Source organism: Festucalex cinctus, chromosome 10 (genome assembly GCF_051991245.1).
Source record: "Festucalex cinctus isolate MCC-2025b chromosome 10, RoL_Fcin_1.0, whole genome shotgun sequence".
In the NCBI taxonomy this organism is placed as follows: Eukaryota; Metazoa; Chordata; class Actinopteri; order Syngnathiformes; family Syngnathidae; genus Festucalex; species Festucalex cinctus.
In genome coordinates, this window is record NC_135420.1 from 14,304,648 (window position 1) to 14,326,026 (window position 21,379).

Genomic DNA, 21,379 nt, shown 5'->3' on the forward strand with positions numbered 1-21,379 from the left:
TGATGGACATAATTGAGTTCCTGCAATACAACACTTTTTTTTTTTTGTTGGAGATCTTGTCAGCTGCATTTCCAAACTGTAAAATTACATTCACATCATCAGTCAGCATAATGAAAATCTTCCGCAGCACATGTCTGCTTCTGAGGGTTCTAAGACAGTTATTAATAGAACACATTTATCACAATCAAACGTGGTAACAATCAAACGTGGTATTTTTCAGGGCACTGAGTTAATGTGCTCCTTTTCCAGATGATAAGGCGCATATATATATATATATATATATATATATATATATATATATATATATATATATATATATATATATATATATATATATATATATATATATATATATATATATATATATAACATTTTGAATAGCCTACTGTATACACACATATATATATATATATACAGTAGGCTATTCAAAATGTTTTGCTCACCCCTAGATGGCGCTAAATTCTACACAGTACTTTTATGTAATGTAAGCCTACTTTTACTTTGTTACTTTTCATCATGTAAAATTGTGATGCCTTATAAAAGCTGAATGTGTACACGCTAATTACATACTGATTCATTTCAAATCCATCATGAAAGCTCAGTAATTACTTAGTATCAGAGTAGGCCTGGACCGACCTGTTGAGCTGTCCAACAGTCAGTCCAGCAGTCCAACATGTAAGCTGTCGAAAGTGCACATCCCAGTCCCATCCCAGAGGTACTAGTTAGTTAACATCAGAGACATGAAAGTTTATTGAGAGTACGTTGATCGTTGACATCAAACTTACGTCAGCACATTGGTGGCAATGTACCACACACGGTCTCCACCAACAATGCTCTTTACGAATAACGTGCGACGTACTTGGATATAAATTCTGCTATTTTTTACATAGATGGAGATGGCAACGTTTAAAAAGGCGACATTTGCATTTATTCAAGGTGCTTTCACTTGTACTTTTTAACGTGGAGTCGGGGTAGCCTGCTGATTCTGACTTGCAGGCGGGGGCAACTGTGAGTAGCTCAAACAAGTTGAAATTTGACATTTGCATACACTTAAACTTAGTTGCATATGGTAGTTTGTGTTAATACAAATGAAGACTTCATTTGTCTTCGATTAAAAAAAAAATCACTGGTTGTACTCATGAAAAGTGCGTTGCTGTCTGTCTGTAAGTATTAGTAAAGAAACAAACGGTAAAGTAGGTCGTGTACAAATGTATTCATCCGCCGGGGCGGGTACTATATGACACAATGAAGCAGCGGACCAATCACCACCCTCGCGGAGTGATCTAATCAAGACTACACCCAAGCACTGTTCTCGGCTGGGTGGTTTCTTTTGGGTGGTGAGAACTGAGAACGGAAGAAAGCCGGAGGGACTGGAAGAAGCCATTAAACTACTGGCAACTACAGCTAATCTCTCGCTTCCTTCGTCGCTCGAGAGGCTTTTGTAAAAAAACTTTTTTTTTTTTACCTTGCTTCCCTTTTTGTTTTAGACATGTCAGGAAACAGCTGGCAAAGCTACGTGGACAATATGATGGCACATGGCATCTGCGAAGACGCGGCCGTTCTTGGGTACCTTGAAAACAAGGCCGTCTGGGCGTCACATGGCGGCGGCTGCTTTCACCAAATCACGGTTCGTATGCTCATTCTCATCTTTTCGCGCTTACATTCTGAGCTCATGTGATTGGGGAAAACGTGCATAGCCGCGCGTGTGCTTTTCATATGAGCAGGCCTCGTCGACCGGTGTAATACACATGGCGTCCAATGCTTTTGTCTTCCTGTTTGAAAGTCTAGTTTTATTGTTACGTCTGACGCAAATTGCCGTGCAAATCGGGTTAATTTGCAAGTAGCTATCAACCCTAAACGTGACTAAGTTTAACGCCAGCGTGGCGGCGAGGCTAACCGACCGAGGCGTCAGACATTTAGCTTTCGGAACCGAGCACTTAAGCCGATCGTACAAATGTGCTGACTTTTCCAGTCTGTCATTGTTGGTCAAATTGTAGTTTAATGTGTCAAAGAAATGTGGAGTGAAAACCGTGCACTTGTAAACACTTGGGGGAAGTTGTCGAACGTTCCCGTTTTTGCGTCCCGCCTGGTCGAAGTCGATCTTCCGTCGTCCCAGAGGGCTCTCCTCCGTTTTTTCCCTTTATTCTTTAATGACGCAAACTGTTTCCGCCTCGTAAGATCCCCCCCCCCTCCTTTGTGTGGAAACTTTTCTAGTTGGACGAGCGACGTTTTGGCCATCGGGTGACTTATGAATTTCAATTGGCTTAGAACGAATCCTTATTTTCACAATTGCGTGCGTGTTTGAGCTACGTCGGAGAAAAAAAGTTTAATAGTCTGGATTAGTTTTCCTATTCGACACAATTGTTAAAGTCAAACAAAATGTACAAGTAACGTGAGATTTTACCAGTTTTTATTAAGCGTGCTGTCAACATTATAGTCGGTTCGTAGGACACACTGCCTTGTTCGTGGATTCGTTTTACTCTTAAGCGCAAAAGGACAGATTTGGACTAGCAGCTGTGAAGTGCTCTGACGTTTGTCAAGTAAACGCTGACCACGAGAGCCCCACCTCGAAGCCTGCTGCGAGGCTGTCTTACTGTAGCACTTCCGCTTCCTGAATGCTCCAAACATGTACTGTGCGGTTGCCCTATGACTCTGCACTTATGCTGATGGACTCACTTGAGCTACGCCTTTTTAGCTCGAGCGGAGGCTCTTGTCCAATCGTTCTACCGTTTAACCGCACAAGGGTGGTGGATAGGCTGGTGCCTATCCCAGATGACTTGAGGCAGGTTAATCTTTAGACTGGTCGCCAGCCATTCACATTCGAAATCACACCTACGGATGATTTAGTGTGTTGAATTAACCCATCGGGCATGTTTTTTGAACAACGGAGTACCCGGAGCTGATTAATTTTCTCACAGGAAGGCTGAAACCCGAATTATAACCCCTCATCCTCTATACTGTGGTGTGGTTTATGCGTTAACGGAAAATGGATGGATGATCTGGAGACTTGTCAATGTTAAGCAGGGCATTAACTAATGATTATTAGGGCCGAAGCAGCGACCGCTGCGAGGTCCCTATTGTTCCTGAAGGAATTATTGTTGTTGTTATTGTTGTTGTTATTGTTTTTGAAGGAAGTCTCATTATTATTCTCCGCAAACGATCGCATTTTTGAGGCACTGAACGTGAATGAAAACTTTACACATATATCAGGCCTGTCGAAAAATTTGATATTTTATAGTTGCTATTAGGGGTGTGAATTGCCTAGTACCTGACGATTCGATTCGTATCACGATTCACAGGTCACGATTCGATTCGATACCGATTAATCCCGATACGAATTTATAAGTCGATTGTTGCGAATTTTTTTTCATTCAAATTTAGAAAATACTAATCCGTAAGCTTGTAGAGTGTAAGATTTATATGAAAATGTATTATTTATTTATCTGAAATTTCAGTCATATAGAGGTAATCTGTTTCATGTTTGAACAGCATTAAAATAAAATATTAAGGCTTAATGTTCCGTTCATATAACATTCTTCCATGCTCAAGGTGTGAATCCTAACCCGAAGTCAGACGTTTTGTTGAATATTTTTCCATTAAAAATGGAAGTTTAGAAATCGATTCACACACACACACACACACACACAAAAAGAAGGCAATAATGATAAGACGTTGAATCGGTAAGACTACCGAATGAACAATTCTGATCTCTTAAAAATTTTTTTTTTAAAAATTGATTTTTTTTTTAATTGAATCGATTCGAGAATCGAATTGGTAGTTGTGGTTTCTCACAGCCCCGTGTACTATCATGCATACTGCCGTTAGCTAGCTATCTCAATCTCGACTATTGACTTGCATCTTTTCAAGTCATTCCCAAAATGATTCCACAAATGAACACCTTTTACAGAAACAAACATTTGCTGAATATTTGTTCTTATTTTTAATTTTTTTTTTTAAAATTTTATTATATTTTTTGTAGACACTTGTACCCCTTATGTAATAAGGACTCTCTAATTTCAAATGGCTTCTGAATACTATGGCAGAGTAGATTGTTGTAAGCTTTATACATTATTTGTGCTATTACTGTACTTAGCTAGTACATGCACAGTATTTAGTGATTTATAGACGAGTAGCAGAATTTTGAAATCTATTCTACAGCTGACTGGGAGCCAGTGTAAATCCTTAAGGACTGGAGTGATATGTTCTGATCTCTTTGTTTTGGTCAGAACTCGAGCTGTAGCGTTCTGAATAGGGGTGCGCTCAAAAAAATCGATATGGCAATATATCGTTGCGGCCTCATTACAATACACGTATCGATACGCAGGCGTCAAAATGGATATTGCTCATTAACTTTAATAGGCATCTAACGTTTGCCTTTGCAACTTGCATTGTACCTAAAAAATGAAAAACAGCAGCGTATTTGAAGTTAATTGCCTTTAATTAATGCAAAAATAGCTCACCAGTGATTGGACACTGTGTCTTGCTAAGATAAATGAAAGCAAGGAAAATTATCAACATTTATTTACTTATAAACTTAACATGACATGCGTCCTAATGTACCAATAATTATAATTTTTTTAATATATTTTGTTAAAAACGAAATAGAATGTGTTACATGAAAAAAAATATTTCCCCAAATATTTCAAATAAGCACATTTTAGAGCTGTAATTTTAATACTTTGATATTTTTGCTCATATCGGCTCATGTCTATTAATAAATGTTCCCGGTGTGTCTGTGAAAGCTGTTCCTTGCTCTGCAGTGCGTGCACATTTAGACCAAGCATGCCGCTAGGTGGTAAACCAGAAGAGCTACTAACAAAAACATTTTTGTCCATCCAGCATAATAAACATATCATTAGGTATACATACATATGACTGTTTTTATAAAATGCAAGAAAATTAATGTAATATATCGGGATACGTATCACCTTCACCTTGAAGATCAAGTATTGGGATACATATGTATCGCGATACGTATTGTATCGTGATACGTATTGTATCGTGAGGTTGGCGGCAATACCCAGCCCTAGTTCTGAATGAGCTGCAATTGTCTCATGTTCTTTTGAGAGAGTCCAGTCAGAAGACCATTACAGTAATCCAGTTTGCTGGAGATAGAGGCATGGATAAGCTTTGCTTGGTCTGCTTGAAGCATGCAGCCCTTCAGTCTGGATATGTTTTTCAGCTGGTAAAAGGCTGTTTTAGTGATTGATTTAAAATTATTGCTGAAGGTCAGGTCTGAGTCTATTTGTACCCCAAGATTTCGAACTTGGTCTTTGGTTTCTGAAGACAGTGATTCAAGCTGTTTTTTAACAGCAATCCTCTTTATTGCCGAAAACAATGATCTCCGTTTTGTTTTCATTTAGCTGAAGGAAATTTTGGTTCCTCCAGTTGTTAATTTGCTCTAGAGAAGGACACAATGTTAATAGATATTAGAATTAGATTCATCGCGGTTTGACACATGATGATTAGATTCCAATTCATAAATGTTGAAAAATGATTATTTTTCATAATAATTTAATGACAAAAACACTACCGCTGCTTGTGGAACGAAAGTAAGACACGTCTGCCGCCCGGACACTTAAAGGAACACACATGATGAGGAAGCGGCAAGGGAAGTTAATGAGAGACAGATTTTCTCCCCAGAATTACAAGCTAGCGTTTGGAAGCATTTAGGTTTTGATTATGTTAAAACAATTATTTTCCATAATAATTTAATGACGGAACACCAACGCTGCTCACGGAAAGAAAGTAAAAGACGCGCCTGCTGGCCAGACACCTAACGGACGGAGAAGGTGTGAGACTGATGACAGCAATGGTGATAGTGAAGATGACGATGATGAAGATGACGAGTAGGAGATGATTTACCTCCATGTTGCACTTACATTACATGTTAAGAAAGCAGTTGTTGTAGAATATTGTTTTAAAGCTGTTTTGATTGTGGGAGCAAACTGCTTAGCTTGTTGAGGGATTTATACTTCTCACTGAAGATTTTGTTTGGAAGTCTTTATATTATTACTGAATGAGCTAACTTTTGTTGGGGGGATGGGTTAAGACTAATAAAACAAAGTATTTTCCTTAAAAGAAGTCTTATTTCTCAACGCACTTTGTTGAATATTTTCCAGAAAATGTGGGAATCATTCTGCCAGAGTAAATTTAATTTTATTGTAATAGAAAAATCTGTTTGAAAAGTACTGCCTTTTGAAACAATTGTTTTTGCACCTTCTTGTCCTTCTTTTGTAAAAGAGCAGTTTAAGGGCAGCGTTTGTGTCGTGTGGGCATGATTCCATCGTTCCTGTTGGTCCATTTGGTGATTGGAAATAAAAAGTAATGGATATAAATTTGTTTGGCTACTTTAATTAATGAATACTGACAAATATACCTTAAAAGTATGAAGTAGCTGCAAAGTAAGAAAAAAAAATCCCTAAAGGGAAAAAAAGATGCATCGAAAATCGTGATGATCATTAGTATCGTGATAATCGTTCAATAATCAAATCGTAGCACCCATAGTCTTAATCGAATCGTGGGGTGCCTTAGATGACACACCCCTACTTGAAGCACTCACTGTTGTATTGAATGTAATTTAATTCCTTGCACTTGCCTTGTAAAAACTTATACATAGGGCTGCAAATAACTGGTGTGCTGGTGCTCATGTACATTATATTTGCAGTGCACATTTTGTGCTCCAGATATTATATTTGAAAAACGGCCCCCACTTGGTAATATAGTTTCCTCCATGCGGCCCCTGAGCTAACATGAGTTTGACACCCCCGTTGTAGACATTGCTATATTGCGGGTATGAATAACACAAATGTACATGTTTACGCCACTGTGCAACAGTAACACGCACGCAGTCTCGTCACGAGCACGATAGCTTAGCGGCCGGTTATCATTGCAAAGTTAGGTCAACTAGGTGGCGAGCTACCGATCACGGTCAAATAAACACCACGGATTGTTTATCTTGGCAAAATAATACTTCAGTATTGTCCAACCACTGTCTGCTTTTTTTCCATAAGGAGCGCATGTAATCAACAGTAATGAACTTTTATTCTCGCCAAACAACACGAGCTGTTTCCATGTCCTCTTTGCGTGTCTTTAGTATGGGCATCCTATTAACTTTAACGGCAACAGTTTTCCTGCACAATTTGCAAACGGTTGTATTTTTTTTTTTTGCATCATATCTGACTTCTTGTAAGCAAACAGCCTCCACACAACAAAGGTAGCTTACTCCCTTTTTGCCAACAGAACTGGCTGCAGCTTACAACCTCACACGCTCCGACATTGTTTTTATGCAGCAGCGAGTGATGCGTGTACGTCTAAATAGACAAGAAGACGTATAATGTTGGCATTATGTCATCACATCAATTTTGCGATATTTCATATTTTTATCGCCCAAAAATATACACCGGTAATATCGTAGAAGGTATGATATGGAACACCCCTACTAAGAAGCATCTTAGTAGTGGTGAATGCCAGTCAGAGTCCGTCAGCAATAGATGTCCGTGCGGAAACAGGAAATATTGGTACTTCCAGGTGCTGCAAATGTTTTTAAAATTATTAATAGCTTCGACGCATGCATTTTTGTGGTCATCGTAAAGGGCCATATGCGCATGATGTGCTTGCTTTGATATGTCTAAATGTGAATATAGTAGCTATAGACTAGTGACAAATTACAGTATTTTCACGACCATAAGGCGCATTATAGCGTATTATAGGCCGCAGTCTCAATTATGGGTGCCATTTCTGACTTTAAGACATACATTAGGTACTATAAGGCGCAGGCACGCACCGACGGCTTAAGTGCATATACTGTGTGCACTTAATTGTAGTGATGCACGATATGAAAAATTTCAACCGATAACCGATTAATTTCCTGCTTTGTATGGTCGATACCGATAAATGTGTTTTTGTATTTAATGTAGTTTTCATATAATCTGCAATTTGTTCATCCAGGGTTTTTTTTTTTTTTTTTTTTTTTTTTTTTTTTTTTTTTTTTTTTCCCCTCAATGGGCTGTGTGAGCGCTCCTCCTTGATTGGTGGCCCGTGTCCCCGACTCTGTCCACCAATCAGAGACCGGGAGCAGCGCTGATGACATACTGGCTTTATTTATTTTGTATCTATTTTCACAACTTTTACACTTGCAGTGTTTGTTCATTCTTGGCTCTTAATTTATTTTCCTCTTCATGTTGTGTGCAGCATTCCGTAATTTAACTTTTCAATTTAACTCTTTCAATTGACTCTTTTGTGTCTCACCATGCTGTGCGTGTCTTGTGCATCTGCATGTCGTCATCTTTCAGTTGACTTTCTCGCTCTCATGCTGTCCTCAATCAGGTCCGCCGTTCCTGCAGATAAGCAATGTGTCTCCTCATACACAGTCAGAGGTTGGACCTCGGTCCACACACAAGGCGCACCTCACTATTAGGTGCACCGTTGACTTTTGAGAAAATGTAAGACTCTAAAGTGTGCCTTATAGTAATGAAAATACGGTAAAATGATATTTTTTTATTTTTTTTTTTATCAAACTTGACTTGGACTTTCAAGGGCCACTCACCCAAATGACACATTTTGTGTTCGGATAAACCGTTATGGAAAATCCTGTGTAAAATGCTCATTTTCTGCCCTATTATTGTCAAACTTGAACTAGAATTAGGTAAGACCTCAAGCTTTGATTCTGTAGTGTTAACAAGTCCTAATCACTTCTAAATTGATTTTTAAGGCAGATTTTGTGAAAAATAATTAGAGGACCATAAAATTGGTGTCTTTTTGTGTGTTCAAGCTTCCATTACTCAGTGCAAGTAGCACTTAAATAGATTCTTGACTTTTTTTTGCTGCAAAAATGGCAGGAATGAAAAGGGAAAAAAAAATCCTTGGATGTTGGCATCCTTGAATTTTGAGAAAAGTCTTTTGAATCCTTGAAATACCAGCTTTATAATATAACTTGAAGGGACAATGACAAAATAAAAACAGTAAGAATAAAATAAAATAATAGCAACTGAATAAACATAACATATACTGACCTGGTGCATTTTGGCCTCTTGGGGGCAGTGTGGGGTAGGGATGTAACGATATCCAAACATCACGATCCGATAATCACGATATGAAGTTCACGATACGATAATTATCACGATATTGTGGGGCTATTAGCGATATTTAAAAAAGATCACAATATTAATATTGTAAAAAAAAGAGAGCTCATACTAAAAAAAAAAAAGCACAATATTGTGCTTTTGTACATAACAACAATGCATATAAACCACCTACAATCTCTAATAATATTGAGGTGCTAACTTGGTAATGCAATCACACATTGATCGCTTCACAAACAAATTACGTTCCCCTTCATCTGACAATTAGCATAGATTTTAAACATAAAAGTCCAAAACATCCCTAATGAAAATTAAATTGCACTAATAAACTAGCCACTAGAGGGTGGTAAAATTGCACAAATGGAAATCAACCTGCCTTTTTTTAATTTATTTTTATTTATTTTTTTAAAGATGTGTTCCTTTTAAATATTATGAACATGACGACGACGATATTGTGGCAGTTTTAATATCACGATATCACGATATTGCCCTTTTTGTGACATCCCTAGTGTGGGGCCATGCATCCATTGGGCGACACACTAATAGTGAGTACAGAAGAAAGGTGCGATTGAATCCAATTAAAAACAACTTCTTCTTTTTTTCCTTCTTCTTCTTCTTCTTCTTCTTCTTCACACATTGGGAATGATTTGTGTCTTTGTGTAGTGCTATCTCATCTGTGGGTATTAGGGGTGGGACAAAAAACCGATTCGACCGAACCATCGGTCGTCAAGGGGAGCTAAACGGCCGTATCGGTAGCAGACTTGTCAACCGATACAAAATCCGCCGGGAATCCTTAGATACATCGCTTGTAAAGCTGTGGACCGGATATCGCGTGGCTGTGAATCGGTTGCGAGTGAGGCTTTATGGTTTTCATAACAATAGCAAGAGTTCTGCGCCGTGCTCTACTTGTTTTGTTTACATTTCAGTAGTATCACTATTCAAGCTACTTCCGTGTTTACAGAGCGCTAGCAAAGTAGCGTTCAGAGACGCTTCATTCCCCGGATGTTGTAAACATAATGCAAAGACGTTACGCACCTTGGGGAGGAGCCTACCGTCAACGCCGTGCTCGCGACAGGGCGCGCGCGTGCGCACAACGAGTGACAACATGCAGCAGTTAGCAGAAGCTAACCCATTGCTATCGAGTCCTCTCGGTGCACTTGTATGTCCCGGGCCGGCGTTGGTACTGCGCGCGAGCCAAAAAGAATAACTCCCGTGACGATCCAATGCATGGATTCAAACGACACAGGTATGCCCCACAGCTAAGCTAAAAGCACACTGCAAGTATCTCATTTCTGTTTGTGGCTCCCTGTCAATGTCTACAACTAGCATGAGCAGCAGATAGGAGAACTGAGACGTGCCCGTGATTACGTCATCAAACGCAAAATGAACGACAGCCCAAAAAAACAAAACATAAACAGTAGTGATTCCGTGGTCATCATCTTGTCTCAGATTAAAAAAAACAAAAAGATGTCATACATTAACCAAAAATGAATATGATGGCAAAAGAAAAACAAATATTGTTAAAAACAAAAATTGTTGATAAAAAGGGAAGGGCACTTTTGGAAATATTTTTGGATATATTAAGTGGTTAAAATGTGTTTGATAGATTTATTGTTCCATAAGGTGGCTTCATATTTCTTTTGGCTGGACGGTAGGTTTATTTCATGTCTTAAATTTATGTTTCTGAAATACTTCACAATGTGCACATATTCTGTTTAATTGTGTTGGTGTCTTTTTAAAGGTTAAATATTTATATTTCAAATTGAATTATCAGCCTTTTTTTCCTGATCCTTATTTTGAATTAAAAAAAACTAAAAAATAAAAAACAATTATAACTCTCAATAACGACTAATAAATATTTAACCTGATACATTTTTCAGTCATATCGTCCAGCCCTTTGTTGCGGTCCATTTAAATAATTGATTCAATATATAAAAATATAGAAGACATTTTTGTTGTTGTTGTTTTTTTAAACACATTTGTAGATACTGTAAAAATTTGTGGTGTTTTAAGATTGTTTACAAGCAACAAATGTCACTATAAGTTTTGAATATTGAAATGAATCGTATCGAATCGAAAATCATATCGTTCCCAAACTTAATCGAACCGCATCGAACCGTTCTGTTCTGAAAGATAATCGTTTTTCAATCGAATCGCAACCTGTGTATCGAGATACATATCGAATCGGCCTCATGTCAGAGATTCCCACCCCTAGTGGGTATGTGTTCCCACAAGATTTGTGTGTGGATATTCGTTATTTTAAGGAAAAACACTCCTGAAGTTGATGCTAACTTCCTGTTAGCGCTAGGCTAGAGATGTTTTAAAACAAAGCACATTTTGTATTTAAATATATAGCGGATGTAATTCTTAATGTGTACTTAGTTTTACTATTAACTAGGGATGCACAATAATGCTATTTTCAACCGATACCGATAAACCAATAATTTTGAAAGTCCCAATTCCGATAACTGATAAGTAAGCCGATAATTGTTTGCAATATTAATTTTAATATAAATATACTTAAGATATTACAGTAGGACCCTAAACGTATACAAATACATGTAAACATTGTGTAAAGCCCCATGAAGCAGAATTTTATTTATCTCTGCTATAAAGACAACTGGTAACTCGTTTTGAGTTTACCAAAACAAAACAATCATGTTTTAGAAATGCAACAAAAAACTGAGAGGGTAACATTTTGGGCAGTAAAGAAAGCCCACACTGCCATGTCGCCATGATGCATCTTCTATTGTCTTGTTCAACAGCACGGTTCTGTTTTGTGCGCTCAGTTTGATTTGGATGTTTGTTGACTTTGGAATTAATAAAAAATAAATAAAAATCTTCTGTCAACAGGAGGTCACACACATTGTGGCATCACAAATTTGTGACATTACCATAGGAGAGGGGATGGGTTGAGGAGTTGGGCTCAACTTGAGCCACAAACACAACAGATGGACCAAAGTGGCAAGTTTATTATTATCGGTGGATTTCTTTATCATCTAGTTTATCTCAATGACGTCTTGCTGCAACACCCAAAGTGGGGGGAGGCATTTCAGCGACGCGTTTGCAATTGTAGTCAAAGGACTTCATGGGCAGCGGAACGAAAGTGCGTGGAGGATGCGTTTGGAGCGCTGAGAATCTGGGATGCGGTGCACAGCAACGAAATCCCCACATTCGTGATGAAAATCCGCACCCTCGCATATTAGCCAAAGTTGAAAAATGTGAACTTTTTTTCGCATTTCGCCTTACAAATAAATAACTGCCGATAATTATCCTCGGATTTCTTTATCTGTTTGACGTCAAATTGGCCGATAATTATCTGCCACCGATATTATCGTGCATCCCTACTATTAACTCCAATAGCGGTGTCATTAAACAGCTTAAAGGACGCTTGGGGACAACAGACTAACCAGGATAACATACGCAAAACACTTGGTAGTTGCTAATGTTACACAAGCAAAATGGTGCATTCAGGGTACTTTCACAGTATCGTAAACTTCTATTTTCTTCGATAACGTTTTAAGGGGAAGATAACCGCCCAATTAGGAGATTATATTCTAATCTTGTGTGTGCTATTTTTTTTTTTTTTTTTTTTTTTTTTTTTAATTCTAACACCGGTTTGCGTTTCCTGATCCACCCACCACCTAAGAATCACTGTCACTTGTATCTTTTGCAGCCGGACCAAATTAAGCAATTGGCATCAACGGACCATGAAGAGTTATTGACCAATGGTCTGACCATAGGAGTGGAAAAATGCTCCGTGATCAGAGATCATCTATTCAAGGATGGTGACTTTACAATGGACCTCCGAACAAAAGCTACTAAGGACGGACAGCCCACAGTCAACATTTCCATAGGCAAGGCTGGCAAAAGTAAGTGCTTAGAAAGCCATTATAGTGTCCTTTGGTCTCGTGCTAGTTGCCAGATTGCATTCGTTCAGTTGCTCTGAATGAAACTTCAAACATGAACACATTAATTTCCATGATGTACTTGTATTCAAAAGCGGCTTGCATTGTACTTAACAAGCAGTCTTTGAAATCTATTGACCTTACCGTAAACCACCCCCGCATGACCTAGTAAACCAATCGTCGTGTATGAGTCGGCACATGCATTTTTGGTGCGGACAACCAAAGCAATCCAGTTGGCCGGCATTGCATTGCGAGGTTATCCAAAAGGAAGAAAAAAATCAATCAAAATGGTTAAACGCTTTAGTCACGGCTTGTGTAAGAGTGATAACCGTTATCCCGATTGACTAACTGGCATCCTGCTGTAGTCACGGCTTGTGCAAGAGACACGAGAGAGACACTGTCCTGTTAATTCCCTTCCCTAAACCCTCAAACAACTACAAAAAGTGTCATCGGATTACGCCTGCACTCGGGTAATGTTCTCCATTGTTGTTTTTAGCCAAAGGCTAACGATAGCTCCGGGTAGCAGTCTATGCGTTTAATTTACTATTTACTCGGGGTGTTAAAAAAAAATCTATTCGGCAATATATCGCGATACTGCAGCACGCAATTCTCGAATCGATTCAATAGGCAGCCGAATCGATTTTTTTAACATCCATTCTTGCTGAAAAAATATTCAACAAAACGTCTTTCACACCTTAAGCATGGAAGAATGTTATATTATTGGAACATTAAGCCTTAATATTTTATTTCAATGCTGTTCTAACATGAAAAAGGTTACAACCTGTTTGTTAAATACAGTGGCTCACAGTTATAACACTGATGTTTGAGGTCAATAAATAATAAATTTTCATACAAATCTTACAGTGTACATGTACAAATTTACTGAATGGTATTTTCTAAATTGAGTAAAGAAATTGTAACAATCGACTTGTAAATTAATCGGATCAGATTAATCGGTATCGAATCGAATCGTGACCTAAGAAAAGCAATGGAAGCACACAGTAAATAAAACGGTCAATTACAAATCAGAGTAAAAACATAAAAAAATACATAAAAATCTACCAGGAAAAGCTTTGTTAAACCTGTGCAGCTAAGGCACTTATAAGTGAAGAAAAACCTCACAGTACACCAACAAACAAAACTAAAAAGTTTGCATGCTAAAATAATTATCTTAACTCTGTTTAGTCACAAATATACTTAGTGTGAAATCTGGGTTTATATAGTTGAACACAAAGCTGCATATTTGCAGGTAAGCATGACTTTGTCAATTGTATGAATGGCAACAGAGGGACACACCAAATCCCTCCCAAAGAGTTGACTTGAAATCAAGAGGGCACAGGCTGCTGCATTGCTCATGTTGTTTTTGTTTCTGCTTTTTGTGCTGCAGCAATGGTTTTGGTCAAGGGCAAGGAAGGAATCCACGGAGGAGGCCTCAACAAGATAGTATTCGACATGGCCAAATACCTGAGGGAAGCTTACTACTAAAGTGTCCCGTGCCAGGCGGTGCACCCACCCAACCAGCTACCTGTCTACCTACTACCCTGTTGCATTTCACACTTCCTGTCCTTGTTGCTTGTTAATGTTCTTCTGTTATTCTACCCCCCACCCCCCAAAAAAGAAAGGAAAAATCATCTCAGCCCTTTCAGTTGATCCAGAGCCAAGATGAGCGCATGGTGAAGGACATCACTTGACTAAGACCAGCACTGCAGAATGAAAGCCAAACACTTGACGTTTCTTTGGTGCCCATTGACACGATAAGTCCCATGACGTATGCGCTCAATTCGAGAGCAGCCAATGCTGAAGAAGTAGCTTGTCATGTCTTCCACCTTTCCCAACAAAACCTCCTTGAGAAGAGACGGCATCTGGTCGCTGTCCTTCCCTTCCTGTCAACAGAACACTCGACTGGCCTCCACAGATCGCGCATACGCATCCTTGTCAAGGTGCTGTCGTCGTTTGGCTCGCTTTGCGGTCTGTCATCAAGCAGTGTGTTCTTGTTCACGCACCAAAAATCAATGGACATTCCACAGTTACCAGCTCAGGCACTTCCTACTGTTTTTCTTTTGCCAGTTCCTGTAACTTGTTTTCTGAAAGATTCACATTTTGTTGGACAGGAGTTATCACTTTGCTCTCTCACCGCCTGAAGTATGTTCTTTGTTTGCCCATATAGGACCAAGTGTAGTAAAAGTTCAGGTTTTGAAACGAAACACCAAACCGGTTCAGTGACAGGGGAGGTTAGCATGGCTCGAGTCTCATTTTCTTTTCTCCTTACCCCTATTGAGAAGCTCCACTGAATTCCAATTGGAAAGTAATCCTCCTTATGCTGTGTTTATGACAAACTGTGGAACGAATTGCCTTCTTTCATCATCCACTGAGCTCAGAACCGAAAACTGTAACGTCCAACTGATAATAAAGCTTTGGGAGATGGGTTGGATGCAAGCAACATACTGTTTTATCAAAACCTGTGTAATCTAGTGCCATAACATAGAGGTCTGTTGCTCTTGGAAGATGAATGTTGCACACCCATATTTCATCTTTTATTTGATTTTTGTTTGACAAAACCCCACCCCCCTTTATCTTAAGCTCCACTGTTCAGGCCTTGCTTTGTCACCAAATCTGTTTCAAAGTCTTCTTGCTGATTTCTGTTCACAATTTAGTTTTCTGGGGTAATCTGTTTGTTTCATTGGCTTTCATATGCATACAACCAAGAATGCCATATATTGATTTATCACCTTGTTTACGGACAGATCAAAAATAAATTTATTCCAACCAGAGACACGTTTCCTGTCTTGTACTAAGTGGAAATGTGTGCAGCAAAATGTGAGTTTGTCAACTCTCTCACACACACTTTTTAAGTGGGTTAGTTTTCACAGCTGTTACCTTGTGATTAAAAACCGTTTTAAGCATATCATTCATTTTGGAAGTGTGCTTTTAGACAGATGATACTGTACTTGAATTCCGAATGGGATTGTTTCTCTTTATTGGAGCTGAATTTGTAGAAACCATTTTAAAAACGCAATAGCAATTTTCAAAGTGAGACATGCTGTAAAGCAGTGTCCAAACTCGGTCCTCGAGGGCTGGAGTCCTGTGGGTTTTGGATGTTTCCCTTCTCAAACACACCTGAAGCTCATAAGTAAGCTCTGCAGAAGCCTAATAACGATACTGTTCATTGGAAACAGGTGTGTTGCAGTAGGTAATACCTTAAACCTGCAGTACAATGACTCTCAAGGACCATGTTTGGACTCCACTGCTGCAAAGAGTTTGTAGGTAAAAAAAAAAAAAAAGTGTGTGTACAATATGGTGTCATTTACCGTCAATTTTTTAATCTAGGTGGGAAGTCTGATATGGCTTCCACTAATCTGCAGACCTGTTAACCGCTACCGAGCCGTCGTGAAGGTAAGCTTTGGTTGTTTACGTTCGCCTCGAACGCTTTCAAGTCGGAACTGGGAAATTACAACTCGGATATTGCGACTTTCGACCATCCTCGAATGCAGCATTAACCTGGCAATAAGCGATGTGCGCATTTTATTTTGTATTTTTTTTCAATTATTTTATTTTCAATGTTCAAGAATGCTTATGCTCAGTCTGAGTCAAGTAACTTGTCATTTGTATGTGTATAATTGCTCTATGCTCTCAGTATTTTGACGTAGCCCATACGTTGGAAGTTGAACCGAAATCAAACTGATGTGCAAAAACAGTCCCGCCTCTTCCGTGGCATATACCCCATTAAAAAAATAAATAAATCTCGAAATCAAGGTGCATTATGGGTAGTTTTAGGGTAGGCGAAACTACCAAATGGTCATTGAAAATGAATTGGATCCAATGGAATCAGCTCTGATAGAAACGTTTCAATCGCTGGAAAGTTTTTGTTTTTTTGTTTTTTTTTAATTAACATGCATAGCATGTGCTTTACTGACAACGGGGAAGATGACTTGCAAGATTTAAAGTGTACAGTTACTCAAAGCTTGTCACCACTCTAATCTCCGCCATTCAAATTGATAGGGTAGTCTTGTTTTTCTGTTGTTCCCCCCCCCCCCCCATGCATGCACAAACTTAATGCGCACATCGCTTATAGCCAGATGGGTACCTCTCCACAGTACTGTAATTTGGTCGGGAAAAGGCGGGACATTCTTTACAATAATTAGAGCTGATTGGACGATGCGACATTCTACGCGTTTGTTTTAACCAATCACGGCCACGGGTGAAAATTTTGTGTTCGTTCTTGTCGAAGGGGGGGAAGCACGAACATATTACTAGCTAGAAATGCACGAAGCGCCTTTCATTCAACAAGAAAACAGTGAGTAATTCTGCGGGAACAGAATAAATTGTAGCGTCCATGTTAGGTTTGTTTGTTATCCTCTGCGTCGGCGCTGGCTTACTAGTTTTGCTAAGATGGTTTCGTCACAGTTGCATATCCCGCCCCCCAAACACAATGTCGCTCTGTGATTGGTTCGGGAACAGCGGTTATCTGCGGGAACGGTAAAGATGTATTCTGCGGGGCTTGTGAACTTACAAATACCGTGAGAATTCATCTTGCGAGAGCAAAGTTACTCTGGACTGGTCGCCAGCCATAATGTTACCTATTTCCCCACAACATTACAATAACTACGAAATGACAACTTTATGATTAAAACTTTATTTTTTAAACACTTCTCAACATGACTGTTTTTCTTTCCAAAGAGGGCTTGAAACTGCTGTGTATCATGTTTTTTTTTTCCATTTTAAACATGCTACTTAAAAAAAAAAAAAAAAAAAAAGGCTGCATTGCAGTTAAAGGTGCATCAGTTGTGTATGTACAATAAAAAAAACAATGACAGAGAAGTATAATTTTGACATATTGTGATGTGTGTGTATTTACGCAGTGCTCATCTGGACATTGTCTTGGCCCTTAAGAGTGTGTTTTGTATAGTGACTCTTATACAGTAGTGCAGTAGACTTCCTTCAATGCTTCATTCGCCAGCTTGCGTATATGTACATATGAATATGTATATGAAGGTAAGCAGCATGTTTGAAGGGCGGCGCTTCAAGCTTGAATCAGGTCGTGCTCGTGGCCTTGCGGGCTTGACTGCTGCATCTGGACCACCACAGTCTCCACGGCGACCTCCTCCTCCTCCTCGCTGCTTTCGTCCAGCTGGCCGTACTCGTTGTCGTCGTCGTCGGACGACACCTGGTCGCGGTCGGAGCGGGACGCCGCCGACATGGTGCCGAAGGAGTGCGCGCTGGTGGAGGCTAGCGAGCGCAGCAGCGGGGTGTTTTCCGACGCCTCGTCATTCTCTTCGTCACTGCTCTCCGACGAGTCGGAGTCGTCCTGCGAGGGGACCACCTTCTGCTTGCATACGGGACACGTCTTCTTGGTTTTGGTCAGCCAGGGGTCCACGCACTTGCTGTGGTAGGCTGTGGAGACAAGCGCTCGTTAAAGTGGGGTTCGGAACTCTGGCTTGATAGTCCATGCAGACTGGACTCACCGTGAGAACATGGCAGGACCCGCAGTTTGTCTCCTTCTTCATACTCGTCCAGGCAGATGGCGCACACGTCGTAGATGTCTCCTGAGAAACAAAGAACATTTCAAAAAATATTCCGCAAACCCCAAATTAGCTACATTCGCACGCATTTGTCCATCAATGAGGTACAGGGAACCCAATTATGGATCCAAAAATGGACCGACCTACTTTATGGGTCAATTTGACCCAACTTTCTTGTTTGTTTTATACAAAATGACCCCATTTTTTGACCCAAGTGAAGGGTCTGACCAATATTTATGAGTTGATTTACACTAAGACCCTTTTCTTGACTCAAAGTTGGGTCAAGTAGAGGATCGGTCCATTTTTGACCCAACTGTTTTTAGAGTGCACTTTATAAAAAAAATTATGCTGACAATGGAAACTCCCTACATTTAAAATAAAATAATAATAATAATTATATATATATATATATATATATATATATTACCGCAATTTTTATATTTTTTAAAAATTAAAACAAGAAGAAAAAAAAAAAATTATGTTAAAATTTTGGAAAACTTTATTTCCAGTAGAAAACTTTAGGGAATTATTGCTTAGTTTTTAATTTAGCTTAACACATGCTGAGGACCCTGGAAGCTCCATGGAATTTTTGTTATAAATCTTTTAAACAAAGCTGTTAATTATTTATATATTTATTCATTTATTTTTAAATTTTGATGTTAATATTTTCTCTTTTACTGCAAATGAATATTGGCATGAACTATCAGTTATCAGTCTCCTTGACTACTAATAATCAACATGAAAAGAACCATATCAGTCTATCACTACCAAAAAATATGGAGAAAGAAACAATCTGCTTATGCTCCAAAACAGACAAGCTCATCATTTTAAACGCATTTGAGTGTTTGACAAAGTTTTAGCAAAAATAATTCCAACATTGATTCCACACCATTCATTCAAACGGTGAACCCGCGTTTATCACTTTCCTTACGATCTTGCTCTAATTTTTCCAAACAAGTCTCTACATCCAACTTGCCGATGAGGTGAGTTGAGGAATTTACCAACGCACGCCCTTTTCAAATTCCGCAGTCCCGCCCTCCCCCCGCGTTTCTTCCAAGCCCGGGCTTGAGAGAGGGCGGACTCTTGTGAGCTGCCGTGTTTACGTAAGCTCCAAGTGAGCATGTTTTCCTCTCGTGTCTACGCCAGGGCCGCATGTGACCTTATATGGACGCCCAGTCACGTCCAACACCGCCTTCCTCCTTCTCTCACCCGCTGTCAGCAACTCAACTTCAACACAAAGTTGTCATCTTTTATTGATTTCCAGCATACATGGATCTCTCATATCCATATACAGGACGTGCTAAACTCTAAGCGTAAAGTCGACCAATCAGGACTAATATTTGGATAGTGTAGGTGACATTTCAATACAACTAACCAATAGATTGGAACATGGCTGTCAGTTAACGGTTTAGTTTGGTTTCCTGGGTTTCAGTTTCATTTCCTCATGAAGAAGAAAAAACAAAAAACAAAAAAAGAACTGTGCAACTATAAGAACACATTCACTTCCTTTGGGGACCAGCGGACCAAAAACACAACTTAATGTCTTAATTAATGTAGTGCTCAGTTATTTGAAGTTATCAGGCATTTATTTGTGCAAACATACTTGCATAATATTGAATAATACTACAGACTTGGGTTCAAATTTGATCAATTCCCCCCACCCACGGGAAGCGTCTGCTTGACGTGAGGTGCTTATTTGGGAGCGAAACTAAAAGCAAATAGCGTACTACGTTCCCGAAAACTGTGGCCTCCCTCCACTCCGACAGACGCCAGGTCTCATTTCATCTCTGCTTGCGTAATGCACTCGAAATAGGCGCCTTTATCCCCAAAGGAAAGAAACAGGTGGCAACTGTGGAGTCCATTTGAACCATGTTGCTAACCAAAAGAGCAGCACCTAAACAGTCTGTCTGATGAATTCAAGTGCAGAGACACTTGACAGATATACAGATGACAGTTATGAATCTGTTACATGCCGTTATTATGCGTGACCATTCATTGATTTGAATCAAAGCATTACTATTTGTTTGTGGAACAATATAAAAATGTATTGTATAAATAAATACAAAGCGTATTGCATTTCTATACAAATTACGGTACATGCCATTCCTTAACTGAGCCAGTAAATCATATAGTTGAAATGTCCGCCAATGTTTTTTTTTTCCCTGTCCCCCCCCCTCCAATTTTCCAAATATTTTTTTTTCTGTTTTTCAGAGTAATTTTTCCTCGTGTTTTTCAAAATATCTATATATTTTTTTATATTTTGGGGAATTTTATTTTTTTTTATAACAGAAAAAAAAGATATTCCGTAAAAACTGAAAATAAATATTCTGAAAAACAGAAAATTAGCGAGTTTGCAACAAGTCACTTGGAGTCAGAGGTTAAAAAAAATGTTCCAAAAAACAAGTTGGTGCTCTGTTTTTCCGAATATCCCCCCCCCCCCCCTTTTTTTAAAAAAATATTTTTTTTACCGCATTTTTCCGAATATTTTAATATTAATTATTAATATCTGTTTTTCGGAGTAATTTTTCCTCCTGTTTTTAGGAATATTTTTTGGGAATTTTATTTTTTTATGATATATAAAAAGATTCTGTAAAACAGAAAATAAATATTCAGAAAAACAATACACACACAAAACAAATGTCAAAAAAAAAAAAAAATCCCACAAGTGAATGCAATACGCTTCCGTATAGAATGAACACTCCCCAATAAATGAATTATTTTTCCTTAACAAAGATTATGTTGACACTGGTAGACCTGTACGGTATTTTATTTATAGTTCTACACTACTGCAAACTACAGTCACAAATATAAACAAATGCATGTATTCACTTATTTTAACAGGTTTTCTATTTATGGTATATTAGCAAAT

At 38.8% G+C, this 21,379-nt stretch overlaps 2 protein-coding genes across 2 annotated transcripts in view; one reads left to right on the forward strand and one right to left on the reverse strand.

Moving 5' to 3' along the window:
- The first annotated feature begins 1,289 nt into the window (after nt 1-1,289).
- LOC144026718 (profilin-2-like) lies at nt 1,290-15,762 on the forward strand. The gene is made up of 3 exons (XM_077533649.1): nt 1,290-1,627; nt 12,760-12,955; nt 14,379-15,762. The coding sequence occupies exons 1-3, from the start codon at nt 1,490-1,492 to the stop codon at nt 14,474-14,476; spliced, it is 432 nt and encodes a 143-aa protein (XP_077389775.1). The 5' UTR covers nt 1,290-1,489; the 3' UTR covers nt 14,477-15,762.
- Nucleotides 15,763-17,608: 1,846 nt separating this feature from the next.
- The window catches only part of rnf13 (ring finger protein 13), a 34,882-nt gene continuing 31,111 nt past the window's right edge, over nt 17,609-21,379 (reverse strand). The window contains exons 10-11 of the mRNA XM_077533983.1: nt 18,454-18,534; nt 17,609-18,382 (exon numbers count right to left, since the gene is read on the reverse strand). Of these exons, the coding sequence (XP_077390109.1) occupies nt 18,012-18,382; nt 18,454-18,534 (452 nt within the window). The 3' untranslated portion in view covers nt 17,609-18,011. The remainder of the gene's footprint in view (nt 18,383-18,453; nt 18,535-21,379) is intronic.

Bases quoted from the DNA above. Each gene is read 5' to 3' on its own strand.
- LOC144026718 (XM_077533649.1), top strand. From the start codon at position 1,490: ATGTCAGGAAACAGCTGGCAAAGCTACGTGGACAATATGATGGCACAT. The intron at 1,628-12,759 runs GTTCGTATGCTC...TATCTTTTGCAG, and splicing joins GCTGCTTTCACCAAATCACG to CCGGACCAAATTAAGCAATT. The intron at 12,956-14,378 runs GTAAGTGCTTAG...TTTGTGCTGCAG, and splicing joins CATAGGCAAGGCTGGCAAAA to CAATGGTTTTGGTCAAGGGC.